This window comes from Lygodium microphyllum, chromosome 20 (genome assembly GCF_053477565.2).
Source record: "Lygodium microphyllum isolate KBCC chromosome 20, Lygodium_microphyllum_v1.1.10, whole genome shotgun sequence".
Classification (NCBI taxonomy): Eukaryota; Viridiplantae; Streptophyta; class Polypodiopsida; order Schizaeales; family Lygodiaceae; genus Lygodium; species Lygodium microphyllum.
The window spans coordinates 136,304,501-136,321,679 of NC_141154.1; the positions used below are offsets into that span (position 1 = coordinate 136,304,501).

General features: G+C 43.6%; 1 protein-coding gene across 1 annotated transcript in view; it reads left to right on the plus strand.

Annotated features, from left to right (window-relative positions):
* Positions 1-1,207: 1,207 nt before the first annotated feature.
* The window catches only part of DET1 (light-mediated development protein 1 / deetiolated1 (DET1)), a 57,660-nt gene continuing 41,688 nt past the window's right edge, over positions 1,208-17,179 (plus strand). Inside the window, exon 1 of the mRNA XM_087661081.1 lies at positions 1,208-2,217. Coding sequence (XP_087517207.1) covers positions 2,143-2,217 — 75 coding nt within the window. The 5' untranslated portion in view covers positions 1,208-2,142. The remainder of the gene's footprint in view (positions 2,218-17,179) is intronic.

Below are 17,179 nucleotides of genomic sequence, written 5' to 3' on the forward strand. Positions count from 1 at the left end.
GATAGAGCTAGAAGATCTTGCCCTCCACTAGGAGGAGGGAGTTTGTGATGTACCTACCTGCCTCAATTTATAGCCGGTGTGAGGATGTTTGGAGTTATCCAATGGCACATCATAGACCATGAGGTAAGTGTGGATCCATGTATCTCGGACAAGTAACAAATCCATTGGGAGATGTGTGCAGAAGATGTTTCTAGTAGAAAGCCATCATCGTCATCTTTAGATCCTTAGTAGGTGCTGGTTGAGTAATGTCCAAGATGATGATGCGGTTCAGCTCCTCTTAATTGAGCTCCAAGTGAGGACAATCTAAGTTGTGATGTAGGCTTGGGTAGTGATCCATGTGTAATCCATGTAGTCGTAACCATGCCTCTGTTCGAGCATAACAATACTCAATATCCCCCCTGTAATGCTAGCTATCTAAACAACCCTAGTGCAAGCCAAGGGTATCTCTGTCTTGGCAAGCTCTAGAGCCTATGCAGGAAAGTCAGGTTTGAGAAAGGGCCTCTGCTACTATGGGAAGTGCTCCCATCTCTGCTTTGATGATCCCATGTGATATAGAGAGCTTACTTTGGATCATCTGTGAAATCATCAGTACTAGGGGTCTCGCCATCTGCTCCCATCCCCCATATATCTCCTCCCCCCTAGGTAGTGGTGGCTGATCCTATGAGGCTTTCCTTGTATGATAGAGGGTCGATACCCATATGGGGACCTGATATAGAAGTGTTGGAGAGAGAGAGAGAGAGAGAGAGAGAGAGAGAGAGAGAGAGAGAGTTGCTGAGTTTGACCAAGAAGGATAGCGAGAGACAAAGAGAAGGAGAGATATGGAGACAACAAAAGTAAGTGAGAGGAGCATTGATGGTGACCATGTAACAAGTATTGTGATTTATGAAGGCAAGCACGTAGGTAATTATGGCCAAATGCAGCCTACAAATATGCTATTGTTTGCCATAGTGACATCCTTGTGGGAAAAGGGGGGACCGGGAGGGAGTGGTGGCAATCTTAAAGGCAACCGGCTGCATAGGTTCTCCAAACATGGATGCATCTGCACTATGGTTGTACCTTGGCGTGGTGTGCCCTCTTAAAGAACTTAAGAAGGGAAGGCAAACGGGTGGCCCTTGTTCTTACACACGGTCTCTCAAAAGAGTGTGTCTACACAAAGCAGCACGTCAGAAAAGAAATTTATTGTGCGTGCGCTCTCGCGCTCATTTATAAAGCGAATTGGCTCTCGTGGTTCCTTTCTCTCCTCTCACTTTTCTCTGTTGCTGTTCCTTCGTCGTTCGTGATTTGCGATCGGCTCTCTCTCTCTCTCTCTCTCTCTCTCTCTCTCTGCACTTTTGGATGTGATTGTGAAAGAACCATGGGATACTCGGCAAAGCAACAACAGCTACAACACAGGAATTTGCAGTCCCCGGGCTGAACTTACAGGATTGCGCCGGTGCGTAGTTATGGTTTTTTCCTCGAATCAAGGAGATGTGCCAAACCCTAGCCTTACCGGCAAACAGCAGGTTAGCTTGTCTTACAGCGGTTTTGGCTTGAGCTCTGCAGCCTACCAGCGAACAGCAGGTGTCCGGACGTCTAGCTTGCTTTACAGCAGTTGTGGCTTGAGGTCTCGCAGCAAGGACATCGACAAATACGTTGAAATCGTTCACCTGCGTGGTGAAATTGGGGACAGAAAATCGAGCTCCCGCATGGTGCGTCCATGGCTGCTGGCACTTTCCAGAATTGCGTAGCACCCATGCATGAAACATTCTCTTGTAGGTTACTCTCGCAGTGCCAATTTTTGAACTAGGGGCCTCCTGCACTACAGTTCAGGGTAGGAATGTGGCTGCTTTCCACAACCTACTTACCACCCTTCTCTGTGGCACTGAGATCAATGCTACTGGTTTTCCAAAGGAAATACAAACAGATCAGTACACGCGGTTCCCCGACCAATAATAGCAATTCTATAAAGTGTTTACTGGTACGCTTACAGTGAATGTAGATGTTCCGAGGGAAGACTGCTGAGCTGGAGTGTTGTACCTGGTATGGTAGACAACAAGAGGGTGCTGTTGGGCACCCTCTTCAAATGCCCATCAACATTCCTCACATCAATCTCAATTAAATCTAGTGGTAGATCATATCAGCAGGAGGAGGAAGAAGGCACGGATGTTGAGAAAAAGCGACAACATACTACACCGCCTTTTCGATCGCGAAATTTCTGCAGCTGCTCCAAATGCTCATGTATGTGGTTGATATACACCATTTTATGAGCTCCAATTAAAGTTTATTGCAATGCTTCTGCTTCAGTTATTGTTGTGCACATGCATTAAGGTCAATGCATTTCAAAATATCAAATTGATTTCTTATTTTACCTTTGCACAAATGATGATTGAGTTGAGTGTTCCAGAAGCTATAATGTTGGTTCTCATGTGTCTGTGTTGCCTTCAGAGGCTTTTAATTTTATGCTAGTCCTGATGGATGAGTGTTTGGATTAGCAGTGACACATTTTACTGCTTGACCTTTTTCTTCTTTTACACACCATTCACATGCTTCTTTCATTGTCGACATACAACTCACATGTAATTGTGTTTCAACCTTCTTTTGCATTGAATGCTTGAATGACTTCAATTGTAGTTCTTTGTTTTGATTTTGACCTGTTGCATTTTGCATTGTACATAGCAGTTATGGTTCTGCTACATAGCCCTTTTATACTGCAACCTTAAATACACTTCTGGCAGGCAACATGCTTTCTCATGCAGCATTACAGTTTATAAGGTTTGCACAAGTACAATAGCAGCAGTTTAAGCAAGTTTGGACTTATCTGTGACCAGCTTTACATACTTTCTCATGCGGCATTACAGTTTATAAGGTTTGCACAAGTACAATAGCAGCAGTATAAGCATGTTTGGACTTAACTGTGACCAGCTTTGTATGATGCAGGATGAGAAATAAGGGAACTAGATTTCATATCTTTACTGAGCCAATCATCCTGGTCCATTTTGTATTCATGTGTGTTAAATGCAACCTTGTGTTGATCAGTTTGACCAACTGCTTTACTTTTCTTGACTAAGCATCCGATAAACTTGTTTTGGTCAATTTACATGTAAGTTGGCTTTTTACCTTTTGAAGGTCTAGCAGTGCACGTATGGCAGGCTGTTTTCAACAATATGCACTGACTAAAGCAGGTCTCGTCCAACTGTGCTGCCAGTATCTATTGCAGGTTAGTAAGCACAAATAGAGGTTTATGTCCAGCTGACTGTGGATGAATCCATCTGACAAGGAGGAATTGATTTGATGATATGATACGCAAGGGGTTTGGTTCAGATTTTAAAGGGCCTTCCTCACCCACACACACACACGCATATGCAAGCACATACCCGGGAACACCCCCTTGCTGTCTAAATATTAGCCAATAGAGTGGGTAAAAGCCATGGTCTCATTGTTCCTACGGGCAGTTTACAAGTTGAATGGGTAGTAGAGCTTGATGCACATAGTGTCAGAGGGCAGAGATATGGAAGCAGATGCACTGGCTTGAGATAGAAGATGAAATGCAGGAGAGGGAGGAAGGAAGAGAGAGAAACTCGGAAGAAGGTGAATGCTGAATACTCAAAACTGAGAGTAGAATATGCACAAGATAGCATGTGAATGTATCACTCTGTGCAAATGTTTCAATCTCTCACAAACAGTCTAAATAGTGATGACTGCACATGGCAGCCCATAAATAGGCAATAAATACAGCTAGGTTGGCCTTAAAAACTGGCAAATCTGCTGCCCGGAATGCAATAAATGCTGCTGTGCATGACTGACTTTGTGACAAAGCTGTCAGACTGCTGCCTGTCTGTCCATGGCCAGCACCGTATTATCCATTATTTTCTCTTGGATATAATGATATTGGATCCTTATATGATTGGTTTGGATGTGAAACACTGGTCTTTGAGCAATAGCTATGCAACTTTGGTTATTGCATAGAATCCTAGAAGCATGGCTGTGAGGGCAGCAAAGCTTACCTAATAGTCTTCTGTGAGGCTACACGTGTTGGGGGTAAAGGCGCCTCCGCCTAGCCGCCCGTGTATTACTACACTGTTAGTACCCGCCACTGCACACTGCAGGTGGCGGGTGCCCGTCATAGTCACTTATTCTTTATTCTTTTTGTGATAGTTTGAATAAAGGAAGGCTCGGCCACACATTGTGGTTGTTGGAGTTCCCACTTTGAGCTTCTCTCTCGGGTCTCTCTCTTGCTCTTGCTCTCCATCCGCCATAGCTCTCACTGCTAAGCTTCTTTCTCTTGGGTTCTACTTCCCTTTCAACCGGTATCAAAGCAAAGGTATTGGAGCTTGCCCGGCATTCTCTTCAGCCCGGATTTGAAGAGCTTCAACTCGAGCTTCAATGGCAGCCATGGCACCTTCATTTACATGTATGTTTTGATCTCCCGCCTCCTCCCTGATCTTCCGGCCTTCATTCGGCACCTTGTAGGGCTGCATCGGAGTCCCCTAATCCTTGCCAAGTGCTCAGTAGCTCTGCTGAAAACCCCCAAGCCCCCAGGAGCAGCCAGTGCAAAATGCGGTGCATTTTTAGGGGGCTGGACTGATCTCCTCCTGGCATTTCCAGCTCCTTCCTCGGCTTCTTGGCACTGTTTGCAACCTTTCCAATCATCTTCGGACTCCTTGAGACATTGGATCTTGGATCCCGGCAATCGATATGAGTGTTTCCATATTCAGCCATTGCTGTATGCACACTTCCAGGATTGTCACAAACAGGGCAGTACTTGACATTTAATGTTTGATGCTTCTTGGCATTGTCCGTTTGATGCCTATTGATATCCGGTGATGCCGAGATGTTATGGGATGCTATGTCTATGCTTTGGGACTGATTTGAAGCTGATTTGGGCACCGATTGAGCTTCATTTGACAGTGAATATGCTGCTGTAATACAGTGGGCTGAAGCTCATTTACTTGGTGTATGAATTGGCTCTTGAATACGGGGTGCTTACCGGAGATTTGAATGATCATACTGATGTATTTGGAGATTGTTAAATGCTTCTTTTTGCTTCCGGAATGCTTTTGGGCTTGAATTAGGCTTCGACTTGGTCATCATTCACTGGCATTTGGCTTTAGTTGGCATGCTTTGGACCGGTTTATGCCTATTGTCACTGTTTGACATTTAGGTTTCTTGCATTTATGCTTTGGTCAGATATGGATGTCCCTTGGTTTGCCCATACTTGACAAGTACTTGGAGCTTCGTCTTTGGATGTATGAGCATTTTGGACTTACTGGGCATTACATTTGGTTGTCAGTTACATGCTATTTGACTGCTTTCGGGCTTATGTTTTACGGGTCTGAGATAGCTTGAGATTTATGTTCCGGATGTATCCTACTAGGATTTGGAATGTCTGATGCTATGTACTAGATGTATTTGAGCATTGCTTGCTCTATTTGCATCTGACTTTACTTTCAGTGGGAGCCTCTTGGCATATTCGGATGTATGCAGAGTTTTACTTACACTTGAGCTTGAGCTTGTGGGATAGTTACATGCATTTGCTCTCTTGAGAGCTTTATGTTTGCAATTAGTTTGTAGTGGGCAAATTTAATACGCCTATTGGGCAAGCATCTATCTCTGTAGGTTTGTAGTTTTGTATGCATCTTGGATGATTATGCATTGAGGTCCTTGCTCTGTTAGTTGTGCTTGTGCTTGGTCTCTTCTCTTACCCCGAGACCCATTACATGCATGACTTCTAGACCTATGAGATGTCTCTTGACTGACAGGTTATTGGTTTGACAGTCCTTGGTACTTTCTTGCCCTTTGACACTCATTGTTGGATGTATCTTGCTACCTAGCAGTTGTAGTGACATATGTATCAGTAATTGCTTCACTTTGGGACAGTTTTACATACTATTGTCATTTATTCCAGTAAGTTAAAATCTGCAGATTTCAAGCACTTGTATGAGGGTAATGCTTACTGTTTGATATTCTCTTGGTCATATTTGGTGGATAGGTGGTTCTCTTGGTGATATCCACTCTTTCAGCCAGTTTTAGCAGTGGTTTTAGTGCATTTTTTGCTAATTATAGCAACCTGCAATTTTGCATTTTTGCTTTGATTTGGGACAGTATGGCTGGTCATCTGAAAGACACAGCTCTCCTTAATATTGCCAAGTTGGATGGTACCAACGATGGGTATTGGAAGTCCCAGATATGGTAGGTTTTGGTGCAGAAGTTGCAGATTAAACCATTGCGTTTCAAGGGTGCTAAACTCGAGGATATGGATGCTGATGCTTGGATGGAAGTTGATGAGCTATGCAAGTCTACCATTATCTTGTCACTCTCAGAAGAGGTCCATCATAATGTTGTTAAAGATGATAATCAAAGTGCATGGGATTTATGGAAGAAGATTTAGGAGCTTTATGCGCAGCAGAGTCCTACGTTACAGATGTATTGGCTGAAGCAGTTAATGGACCTTCGCATGGAGGGGACATCCCTATCATCTCATTTTAGCCAGTTTCATGCTATCATGAAGAATCTGTTGTCACAGGGTATTGAGTTCAAAGACAATTTGCACCCGTTGTTTCTGCTTGGCACCTTGCCTGAATCATGGGATGTCTTCCGTACTGCCATATTCACAAACAAGCTTGATGGGTGAAAATCAAAGATGTTGAGAGTGCTTTATTGACTGAGGAAATCAATAGGAGAAACAGTGATGCTTCCCGCTCTTCACATGCATAGACCGTCAGAGGTGGCAGACATGACATGTATAATAATGATCATAAGGGCAAGGACTCTTAGAAGTCCAGGTCAAAGTCACGTGGCTGCAGTAAGTCCCGAGGACGGAAGTCTGATTTCACCTGTCATTATTGTGTAAAAGTAGGACATATTAGGCCGCAGTGCCATAAGATGTGCGATGATAGGAAAAGGGAAAAGAGAAAGTGCAAGAAAAGTCTTCTGAGTGCAGTATTGTACCTGCAAAGTTTAGTGTGAAGATAGAAGAGGTTAATGTCATGCAGGCCACTGATTCAGATGAGGATTATATACTCACAGCTTCTTCATGTGATGCCTTACATGCTTCTAAGACACATTCTATGTATGCGCAGTGTTGGCATTTGGATTCGGGTGCGTCATTGCATGTGACACCTTGTAGAGATTGGTTTCACACCTATCGTCATAGAAACATGAAACGGGGAACGGGGACAGGGACGGGGACGGGAACGCCAAACCTAGGGAACGGGGACGTGGGAACGGGAACGGCATTTAAAAAATCAAAATTCATGAAGTAAGTAGGAATGAGAACGCCAAACCTAGAGAAGGAAGAGAAGAAAGAGAAAGAAGAGAAAGAAGAAGAAGGAAGAGAAGGAAGAGGTTGGAGGTGGGAGGAGAAAGAAGAAAAAGAAGAAGAAGGAAGAGAGGGAAGAGAAGGAAGAGAAGAAAGAAGAAGAAGGAAGAGAATGAAGGTGGCTGGGGGCAGGATGCAGGCGGGAGCAGGACGCGACCGGGCGCAGGTAAGTTTTGCCATGTGGCGTTCCCTGTCCCGTTTCAGACAGGGAACGCAGCAGGGAACAAACGGGACAGGGAACGCTTGTCTGAAACGAGACAGGGAACGTTCCATCATTTGGAAACGCGGTCCATGACGGATACATTCCGGGGACGGCGATTCCATGTGTCGGGGGGCCGTTCCGGCCGTTTCCTGTCACTATGCCTATAGTACCATCTCTGGTTCTGTGCATCTTGGTGATGACAGGTCTCTTGACATCATGGGCATTGGAGATGTTAGACTGCAGTTTCCTTCTGGCAGTTCTTTTGTTTTGCATGACGTATGCCATGTACCTATGTTGACTCACAGCCTTATGTTAGCTGGACAGCTTGATGATGCAGGGTATTTTGTGTCTTTTGGAGACTTTGCATGGAAGATTACTCGTGGCAGGCTTGTGCTTGCAAGAGGTGCTAAGTCTGGCAGTCTCTATTTCTTACTTGTATCTAGAGCTACATTGAATCATGTTTTGTCTGTGGGTTCTATCCCCCATGTATCCCTTTGACATGCTCGTTTGGGGCATATGTCCCTTAAAGGAATGAAAATGCTCTGTGCTTTGCAGTATCTTCCGCGTTTTGACTCTTTGCATTTTGATTCTTGTGATCATTGTTTGTATGGCAGGCAAACTAGAAATACACAAAAAGTCTGGTAAGAAACGCATGGGTGAACCCTTGGCTCTTGTGCACTCAGATGTATGTAGGCCCATGCCCTGTCAGTCACTCGGTGGGGCAAAGTATTTTGTTACTTTCATAGATGATTACTCACGTAAGGTTTGGGCCTATCCCATAAAGAGAAAATCCGATGTCTTAGATACATTTCAGCGTTGGCTTGCATTAATAGAGAACCAGTCTGGGAAAAGGCTAAAATGCCTAAGGTCAGATAATGGGGGTGAGTATGCATCACGTGCTTTTGAGCAGTTTTGTGATGAGCGGGGTATTAAGCGTCAGTTGACCGCCCCTTACATCCCTCCCCAGAATTGTATAGCTGAACGTATGAATAGGACCATTCATGAAAGGGTCCGTAGCATGCTTAGCCAGGCTGGCTTATTGTAGCACTTTTGGGCCGAGGCAGTTACTACTGCAGTGCATCTCATTAATAGGTTGCCTAGTAGTGGCATTGACTTTCAAGTTGCAGAGGAAATATGGACAGACAAGCCCTCCTCTTATGATCATTTGCGTGTCTTTGGATGTGAGGCATTCTGCCATGTGCCCAAGGACAAACACAATAAGCTGGATCCTAAAAGTGTCAAATGCATTTTCATTGGCTATGGAGATACAGGAGAGATGGGTTAGCGTCTATGGGATCCGCAGGCGCGGAAAGTGATCCGCAACCATGATGTCATCTTTCATGAGGACAAAATGTATATGCAACCTGAGAAAGTGGTTGACGTACACAGAGTTATCTTTCAGCAGGAGCCACCTGCTCCCGTACAGTCCGCTCCATGGCCAGCTAGACAGCGTGCAACATCACCTGATGCTCATGGTCCAAATGTTAGACATGCTGATGTTAGACAGGATGTTGGTCAGGCAACAGAGCCTGGGTTGAGGCGTTCTACGAGAGATAGACGACCTCCTGACCGTTTTGCGCCCTCTATGGATTATGTACTGGTTACAGACGCAGGAGAGCCTCTCATTTATGAAGAGGCTATGCACGGGGTGATTGTCACTCTTGGGAGAGGGCTATGCAGTATGAGTTTAACTCACTGCATAAGAATCAGACTTGGGATTTGGTTTCCTTGCCTCAGGGTAAGAAGGCTTTGCCATGCAAGTGGGTGTGTACCCCTGGACATCCCAAGCCGGCATACAAGGCTGGATTGGTTGCTAAAGGCTTTAAGCAGGAGCATGGTGTTGACTTTGATGAAGTCTTTTCTTCTGTAGTTAAGATGACCACCCTACGCTTAGTCTTGGCCTTTGTTGCACAGCTTGACCTGGACTTGTACCAGATGGATGTCAAGACGGCTTTTTTACATGGGGACTTGCATGATGAGATTTACATGGAGCAGCTTAAGGGCTTTGCAGACCCTGGCAGGGAACACCTAGTGTGCAAGCTAAAGAAGAGTCTATATGGCTTGAAGGAGGCACCTAGGGAATGGTACCGTAAGTTTGATGCATTCATGCAGTCATAGGGCTACAGTTGCAGTGCTATGGATCCGTGCTTGTATACGAAGAAAGCCCGTGATGGTTCTTTACTGATTTTGGTACTCTATGTGGATGACATGCGTTTAGCAGGGATAGCTCACGAGGAGCTAGATACTCTTAAGGCTCAGCTCAAGAAGAGCTTTGAGATGAAAGATCTGGGACAAGCCTCTTATATACTTGGTATGCGTATTATGCGTGATAGATCTTAGGGACTACTCTATCTGTCACAGAGGGAGTACATTCATAAAGTCCTTGAGCGCTTCCGTATGTAGAATGTTAAGCCTATTGGATATCCATTACCTTTTCATGTGAAGGTTTCACAGGCCGAATGTCCGCAGATAGATGAGCGGAGGGCCGAGATGGCTAAGATTCCCTATGCATCAGCCGTGGGCAGTCTTATGTATACCATGATAGCCACCCGTCCAGATATTGCTTTTGCAGTTGGGGTTGTGGCACGTTATATGGCTACACATGGTAAGAAACATTGGGATGCCGTGAAGGGTATCATGAGATACCTGAAAGACACAGTAGATATGTGTATTGGCTATGGCAGCCAGGATACAGGAGTTGTGGGGTACACTGACTCTGATTATGTAGGACATGGAGATTGTAGGAAGTCCACTTCTGGCTATGTGTTTACTCATGTTGGAGGGGCTCTCTCTTGGATGTCCAGGGCGTAGAAGTGTACGGCTCTTTCTACTATAGAGGCCAAGTATATTGCAGCCACAGAGGCTTGCAAGGAGGCTATCTGGTTACGCCTGTTGGAGTTCCCATTTTGAGCTTCTCTCTCTCTCTCTCTTGCTCTTGCTCTCCATCCGCCATAGCTCTTACCGCCAAGCTTCTTTCTCCTGGTTCTACTTTCCTTTCAACACGGCCTTACATGTGGTAGAGGTTGCTCAATACTTTACTTTTGTGGAAGAAAGGGCCAACATGGAGTTGCTTCTTGCTACTTCATGTAAGAGCGCCTAAACCCAACTAGAAACAATAGTCCGTAGTCGGCCTCTAATGGTTGACATCTTTTGCTTAATTAGAATTTGGCTCATTTGCATTATACAATGTCTAGATGGCATGTACTTGTAGAAAATAACAAACCATGATTGGATGTGTTCTTAAGAAACCTTGCAAGGATGCCAACCGGAAAGCATAGATTGAGCCTCATGTTAAGTAGCCAAATCAAAGAACCCACAAGTTGTCATTAACAAAAAGCATTGATAATCTCTAAATGTCCATAAGTTATTACCTTTTAATTTGGACCTACCATAGAAGAAATTGATGGAGGCTATCATCCCAAAAGCTATAAGTAACTTCTAAATATATTTGTTTTGAGAAAGGAAACTCTTTCTCTCACGCTGCTACATCTTCTGGTTGAGAAAGAAATGTAACATCCCCATGTTGGTCATCTCAAACTTTTGGTGAGGGAATCCTTGGTTTTTTGCACCATCCGAGTGTGATCTCGTCAAAATGAGGCGGTCCATGTAGAGTGTGAACACAATTGTCTGGCCACTTTTAGATTCGAACATAGAGATTAGGATCTAGCCACTTGAATTGTGGACATAGAGATTGGGATTAGAGTGTTATCTTAGATATCTTAGCCCTTTCCTATGGTGCTAATATTTTTATTTCATGCATGTGGAACTTGTTTCAAGCTGTAAAGACCCTTTTTTAGCCTGTAAACATGTCCCTTGGCATCCAACCTTACGAAATTGGGAGGTTGCTCAATATTGTGTGGAGATATGCTAGGTTTTACCGAATAAATCGCTAAGTGTATGACTACAATTCAAACAAAAGGAACTCAAAATACACTCGTAAACACAAAATACAAAATGCAAAACACAAGAATACAAATAGAGAAGAAAGAGAACTTTGAAGTGAATGAATGGATTTTGTAAATGAATGAAATAGTGTAGAAGATGCTCAAAGGAGAGCAGTCCAACAGCCAGTGGCTCCGGTGGCGCTTGTGGGAGTAGGTTGAGGAAGACATTAGTTGTCCATTGGAGATAGATCCTAAGTACTCTAACCACTATCTTAGCAAAGACTCACAAAGAAAAATGCTGAAAATGCAAAAATGAGTTGTTGCAGATGATGATGGCACAAGCAAGTTGGGGCAAAATGCAGCCAGCTAACCTCCTATTTCTAGATGTTTATCCTCCCAATTTTTTTTGGATGTTTGCTTATGTGAAATAGAAACTCTGGTAAAATTTGAGTTTTGGGGCTGTTTCAATGAGCGAATGAAGATTTAATGTGTAATGCATCGTTTTTAGCTTAACACATGGATCCTCTCATTCAAATCTCTATGCTAACCTCCTATTTCTAGATGTTTATCCTCCCAAATTTTTTTGGATGTTTGCTTATGTGAAATAGAAACTTTGGTAAAATTTGAGTTTTGGGGCTGTTTCAATGAGCGAATGAAGATCTAATGTGTAATGCATCATTTTTAGCTTAACACATGGATCCTCTCATTCAAATCTCTATTGCGAAACACAAACTTCACATCAACTTGATAGATTGGCCATTGCTTACAGCTGGCTAGAGCAAGAACCACCTTGATGGTTGCCCTCTATGCGGTGGGGGTGTGGGGCTATTTATTGCCGTCTCTCCACACTCCACTGTTTGCTCATCATCACTAGCCCTTCTCATCATTCTCTTGCCTTTGTATGGTGTACTCAGTAATGCGGACCTTTGGTTTAGTCAGTCTTGAAATTCTTTTGGCTCCATTGTATCTTTGTCTCCATCTTCTTTATTCACTCCGTGTTCTTGTTCTTTTCCAATGTGCATTCTCACATGGTATCATTCGCCAAGGTGGAATCTAGAAGTGATTTAAGTTGAGTGTCTTTTTGATCTTTAGCTTGCTGTGTGACATCATCAGCTTGCTGGACAACATCATCAGTGTGGTATCCAAGCTACACTTCCATTAGACAAGTTATTCATGTGCTGTGTTGATCAGAACCAGCCCTAAAAGAGCTGAGTTTTTTGCTCCAATCCCTGTCTGCTCCAATTCTCCTTAAACTTTGTATTTTGCAGCCTTGCACCTTCCCAAACTCTACTTTTTGATAGTCTACCCCTCCTCTTCCATCTCATTGCTGATATTATGAAAATTTGCTGTACAGCAGCTCGATGAGAACCCTTTGCAAGCTGATGTCATAATTTTATAGGTTGCTTGCATCATTGACAACATATTTTCTTGTGTTTGGCAGGTCCTTTTATAACCGGTATTTTATATATCAACTATTATCAAGCTGTGTCAGCTCAATCATTCACTTTAGTTTTGTGCTCATACAGCTTGATACATGATTTGTAGAATTGTTAAGTATTTAAAATACAATTCAGTACCCATCTCTTTGTTTGAGGGTGGCCAATGGCTAGAATGCCTTCTATTACAATTGGGTTGTCGCAAATGAGATGCCTAGGACTAAAAGTTTAGCTGGGTGGTTAGATTGACCAAAAAGTCCATATGACTAAGATTTTTTTACTCAATGGCCACATTGGTTGGAAGCCCACATAATGAACGGGTTTAAAGATAAAACCAAATGCTTATGATCAAAGAAACAAACCATGAATTGGAGAATCTTTACAATGAAGCTCTCTTGAATCCAAGTTTGGCGATGCCTAAATTTTAGGAGGGTACTATTTTTGGAAGTTACTCCAGTGGAAATTTTGTTTGTGTCAAAAGCTTTGGTATTTTGCAAGGAACAATTTTGTTTTGAGTAGCTATACCAAGTGTCCCTACATTTATCATTTTTTTTAGCACTTGTCATTAAAAAAAAAGGCATGAAATTTGAAAGATACATTGGATGTGTAAACAAAGTTTGAACTTAGGTATCTGTTGGGAATAAAGGGCCATCGTGCCTTTTATATGTGCACGGGTGTGAACACACCCTTAGCACATTGCACTTTTATACATATATCTATCTAAAACCTAAAGTGGTACACTCGTCATTGTACCGAAAAACGTGTTCACTCTCTACTTTGCTCATTCGCACTCTCTCTGTCTCTCTCATTGAGCATAAGGTCTGTCTACCTCTATCTCTGTGCCTAATCGATTTCTTCAAACTAGTATCAAAGCGTAAGGTGTTGAGCGTGCTGAGCACGATCGTCAGTCAGGCTGAGGCAGTCGTGAGCTGCAGAAAGCGGACAGGCCGTGGAGAGTGTGCACCTGGCCCCCAACGTGGAGCGGCGGGAACTATAGCCATGTGGCCCCCAGTGTGGAGTGACGGGCAACAACTAGTCGAGCAAGTCTGCAGTATTGCAGTGTGGCGGAATGGTAGATGCGTTGCCTTGAGGTGGCAGTGAGGCCACTCGTCATCGAGCGAGTGTGACGGGGCCAGCAGGACGGGCCTGACAGGGCGCGTGATGCCAGCGGGCAAGGACGGGCCTGACGGGGTGTGTGACGCCAGCGGGCAAGGACAGGTCTGACAAGCGCGTGACGGGGAGGCCTGACGGGTCAACAGACCCATCATTTGAAACATTTTTTTTTCAAAAAAATCTTTTTCTCAAACTTCTTCCCCTAATCAGGGTTCGTGCGTGCAAGCACAAAACATCAAATTTGTGCAATTTTGGCCCAGAAAGTTGGGGCTTTGCCAGACTGAGCACTGTTCGTGAAAAATTGAGGCATCTGTGTTGGAATTGCAAACATTGTGCGCATTTGAATTGGGGATTTCGCCAAAATTGTTGAAATTTTACTCATCTGAGTGAAATTTCTCAACATTTAGCCCAGAAAGTTGGGGCTTTTCCCAGATTTGGGAAATTTGATGCAATACAAGCAAATTTGTCTCAGAAATTGCAGGAATTTGTGACATTTTGTCCACGACATTTGGGGCTTTTCATGTACATGCACAAATTGGGCTGAAATTAACCCAATTTCTCGACATTGAGACACATTGGACCCCGTGCAATTTGGGGATTTTGCAATTTGGGCAAAATTTGTGCAGCATTTGGTCATTTTATGTACATGCAGGTTGAATTCCGTGCAATTTGGACATCAATACTTGGTGAAATTTGAGGGTTTTGCTGAAATTGCTTTATTTTGGCAAAATTGGACAGCCCTATGCATGACAGAGGAAATGCAGATGTGTGTTTGACGCTTTTGAGCACAAAATTTTGGGGCTTTTGACCGTTTGTGTCAAATTTTATGCCCGTGGGTACACGTACAACAGAAATTGCAGCTGAAATTTTGGGATTTCTCATGTAATGTGATGCATATGCCCTTTGGAACAGCTGTAATCAGTTGGATAATGCTGTAGCACTTGGTTTGGTACTTCTGAAAACTGAAATACAGATCTGAAATCTGTACTTCTGCGTGGTCATTTATTGCTGATTGGTACTTGTTTGTACCTTGGTCACTTGGGTGACAATTTGGGCCTGCATTTACTGGTTTTTTTTGGTCACTTTTGAGCTGAAAACCATGGCTAACAGCAATGACAGCAGTAATTTGATGCATATAAAGAAGCTTGAAGGCGCACATAATTTTGCAGTGTGGCAAAAACAGTGCTACAATATTCTGTTACAAAAGAAGTAGGCAAAGCCGATCAAAACTAAAGGGGTAAAGCCTGCGGATATGGATCAGGACGATTGGGATGAGTTGAATGAGCTTGCACGCTCAACCATAGAGCTATCGATTTCTGATGCCTTGCTCTTCAACATTGAAGGTTTGGATTCTGCATATGCTATATGGACTAGATTGGAAGAACTGTATGCACAAAAGAGCGCTGCAAGTAAAGTGTATTGGTTGAAAAAGCTTATGGATTTGTGTATGAAAGAAGGTACAACAATGTCTACTCACTTGAGTGAGTTTAACTCCATTTTCAGCCAGCTGGTTGCCTTGAAGTTCATGATTGATGAGGAATTTAAGGCTACTTTCTTGCTTTGCACTCTACCAGAGAGTTGGGATACATTCAGGACTGCTATGAGCAATTCTAATGTGATCCTTTTGTATGCTGGTGTAGAGAGTACTCTACTTATGAAAAAGATGAATCGGCAGAACAATGCATCTAGTAAGTCTTCCAGTGCTTTGCATACTAGGGGCAGATCACAGCAAAAGGGCAAATATGATGGCAAGGGACGTAACAAATCACGTGGCAAAGATGTTGAATGCCATCATTGTGGCAAGAAGGGTCACTTTAAACGTGACTGCTACAAATGGAAGAAAGAGAAAGAAAAAGGCAAGAAGACAGATGATTGCAAGGAAGAGAAGTGTAATGAAGGAGACCTAACTGTCCTAACTAAGGGGAAAGAGAGAGAGAAGGATTGCAGAAGAGGAGGGAGAGGAGAGAGAAAGGTAAGAAGAAGAGAGAGAAAGAGGGTGACGAGGAGAGAGAAAGACTAAAAGTAGAGAGAGAAAGGCAAGAAGAGGAGAGAGAAATGGCTAGCAGCCATGGAAGGACAAGGAAGAAGGTGAAGAAGGTGAAAGGACAAATGTGTATTCATCAAATGGTGCCCATGCAGTGTCCCTTACACCTTTTATACTTAGGTCAACTTGACCTAAGTATTTTCCCTCCATTACAATCCATCCCCACACAAAATGAAGTTTTTGTCCTCAAAAACAAAGATCGGACTTATTGGTATAGCCAAGTAGTGGGCTGCAGAGTACTACTTTGTACAGCATTACAAGTAGCAAAAGGTAGTTGGGAGGGGGAAGGGGGGGTTCTTGGCATAGACCCAGTAAAAGATTGCCTAATATTCAAGAGTAGTACTAGTCTATGCAGAGGGTCAAGGTCAGCCTGTAGCCACCTGGGTCAAAAGGGAAAGTGGTATCGCTGCCATGCATTGGATCAGCTTTCATAAGGTCAAAGTCAAGTACAGCTGGAAGCATGATCAGCATGGTGGTATTCTCTAGCTCTTCCATAAGCCTCTCAGGCATCACCATGCTCTGTATGACTGAAGCATATGAGGTTGAAGTCACCATTGCATGGACTGCATCAACCCCTAAGTGCTGCATATTCATGGACCCTGCATTCTTAGTGATGTCCAAGCATTTAAACTGCAGGTCTGTGGACTGAAGGGGCTCCCGCATGGGGTCATGATCATCCAAATCCACATGCTGCCCATGGTCTTCTTTCTTAAACTGAGGTTCTTGTTGTGGACCCATACCAAAATGGTCTTCAACAAGATCTTCTCCATCCTTTGCATCATAATAATCTAATACCAAGAGTATTTTGGCAGTCTTTGCCTTGCATGTGGCTTGATGATTACAAGATATCGGCTTAGCACATCGATAGCATAAGCCCGCAGCATGCAATTCCCGTATCGTATCACTAGTAAGATGTCTAATGCGTTTAGCCTTAGATAGCAATTTACACACCTGCTTATCACCATTGGTCAGCTCAGTAATAGTTCTGACATGCTGCTCATAGTCATCTTGCTGCTCATGTACAACAGATGGCTGTCCATGCTCATGACCATAATGCTCATGCTGTCCATATGGATGGTCATACCAATGTGGCTGCTGCTCATAATGGTATTCATGTTGTCCATACTGCATATGGTGATAATAGCCGTGCTGTGCATCAGAGGGACAATTTGGTTGAGCATATGCATTTGCTTCCACTGATGT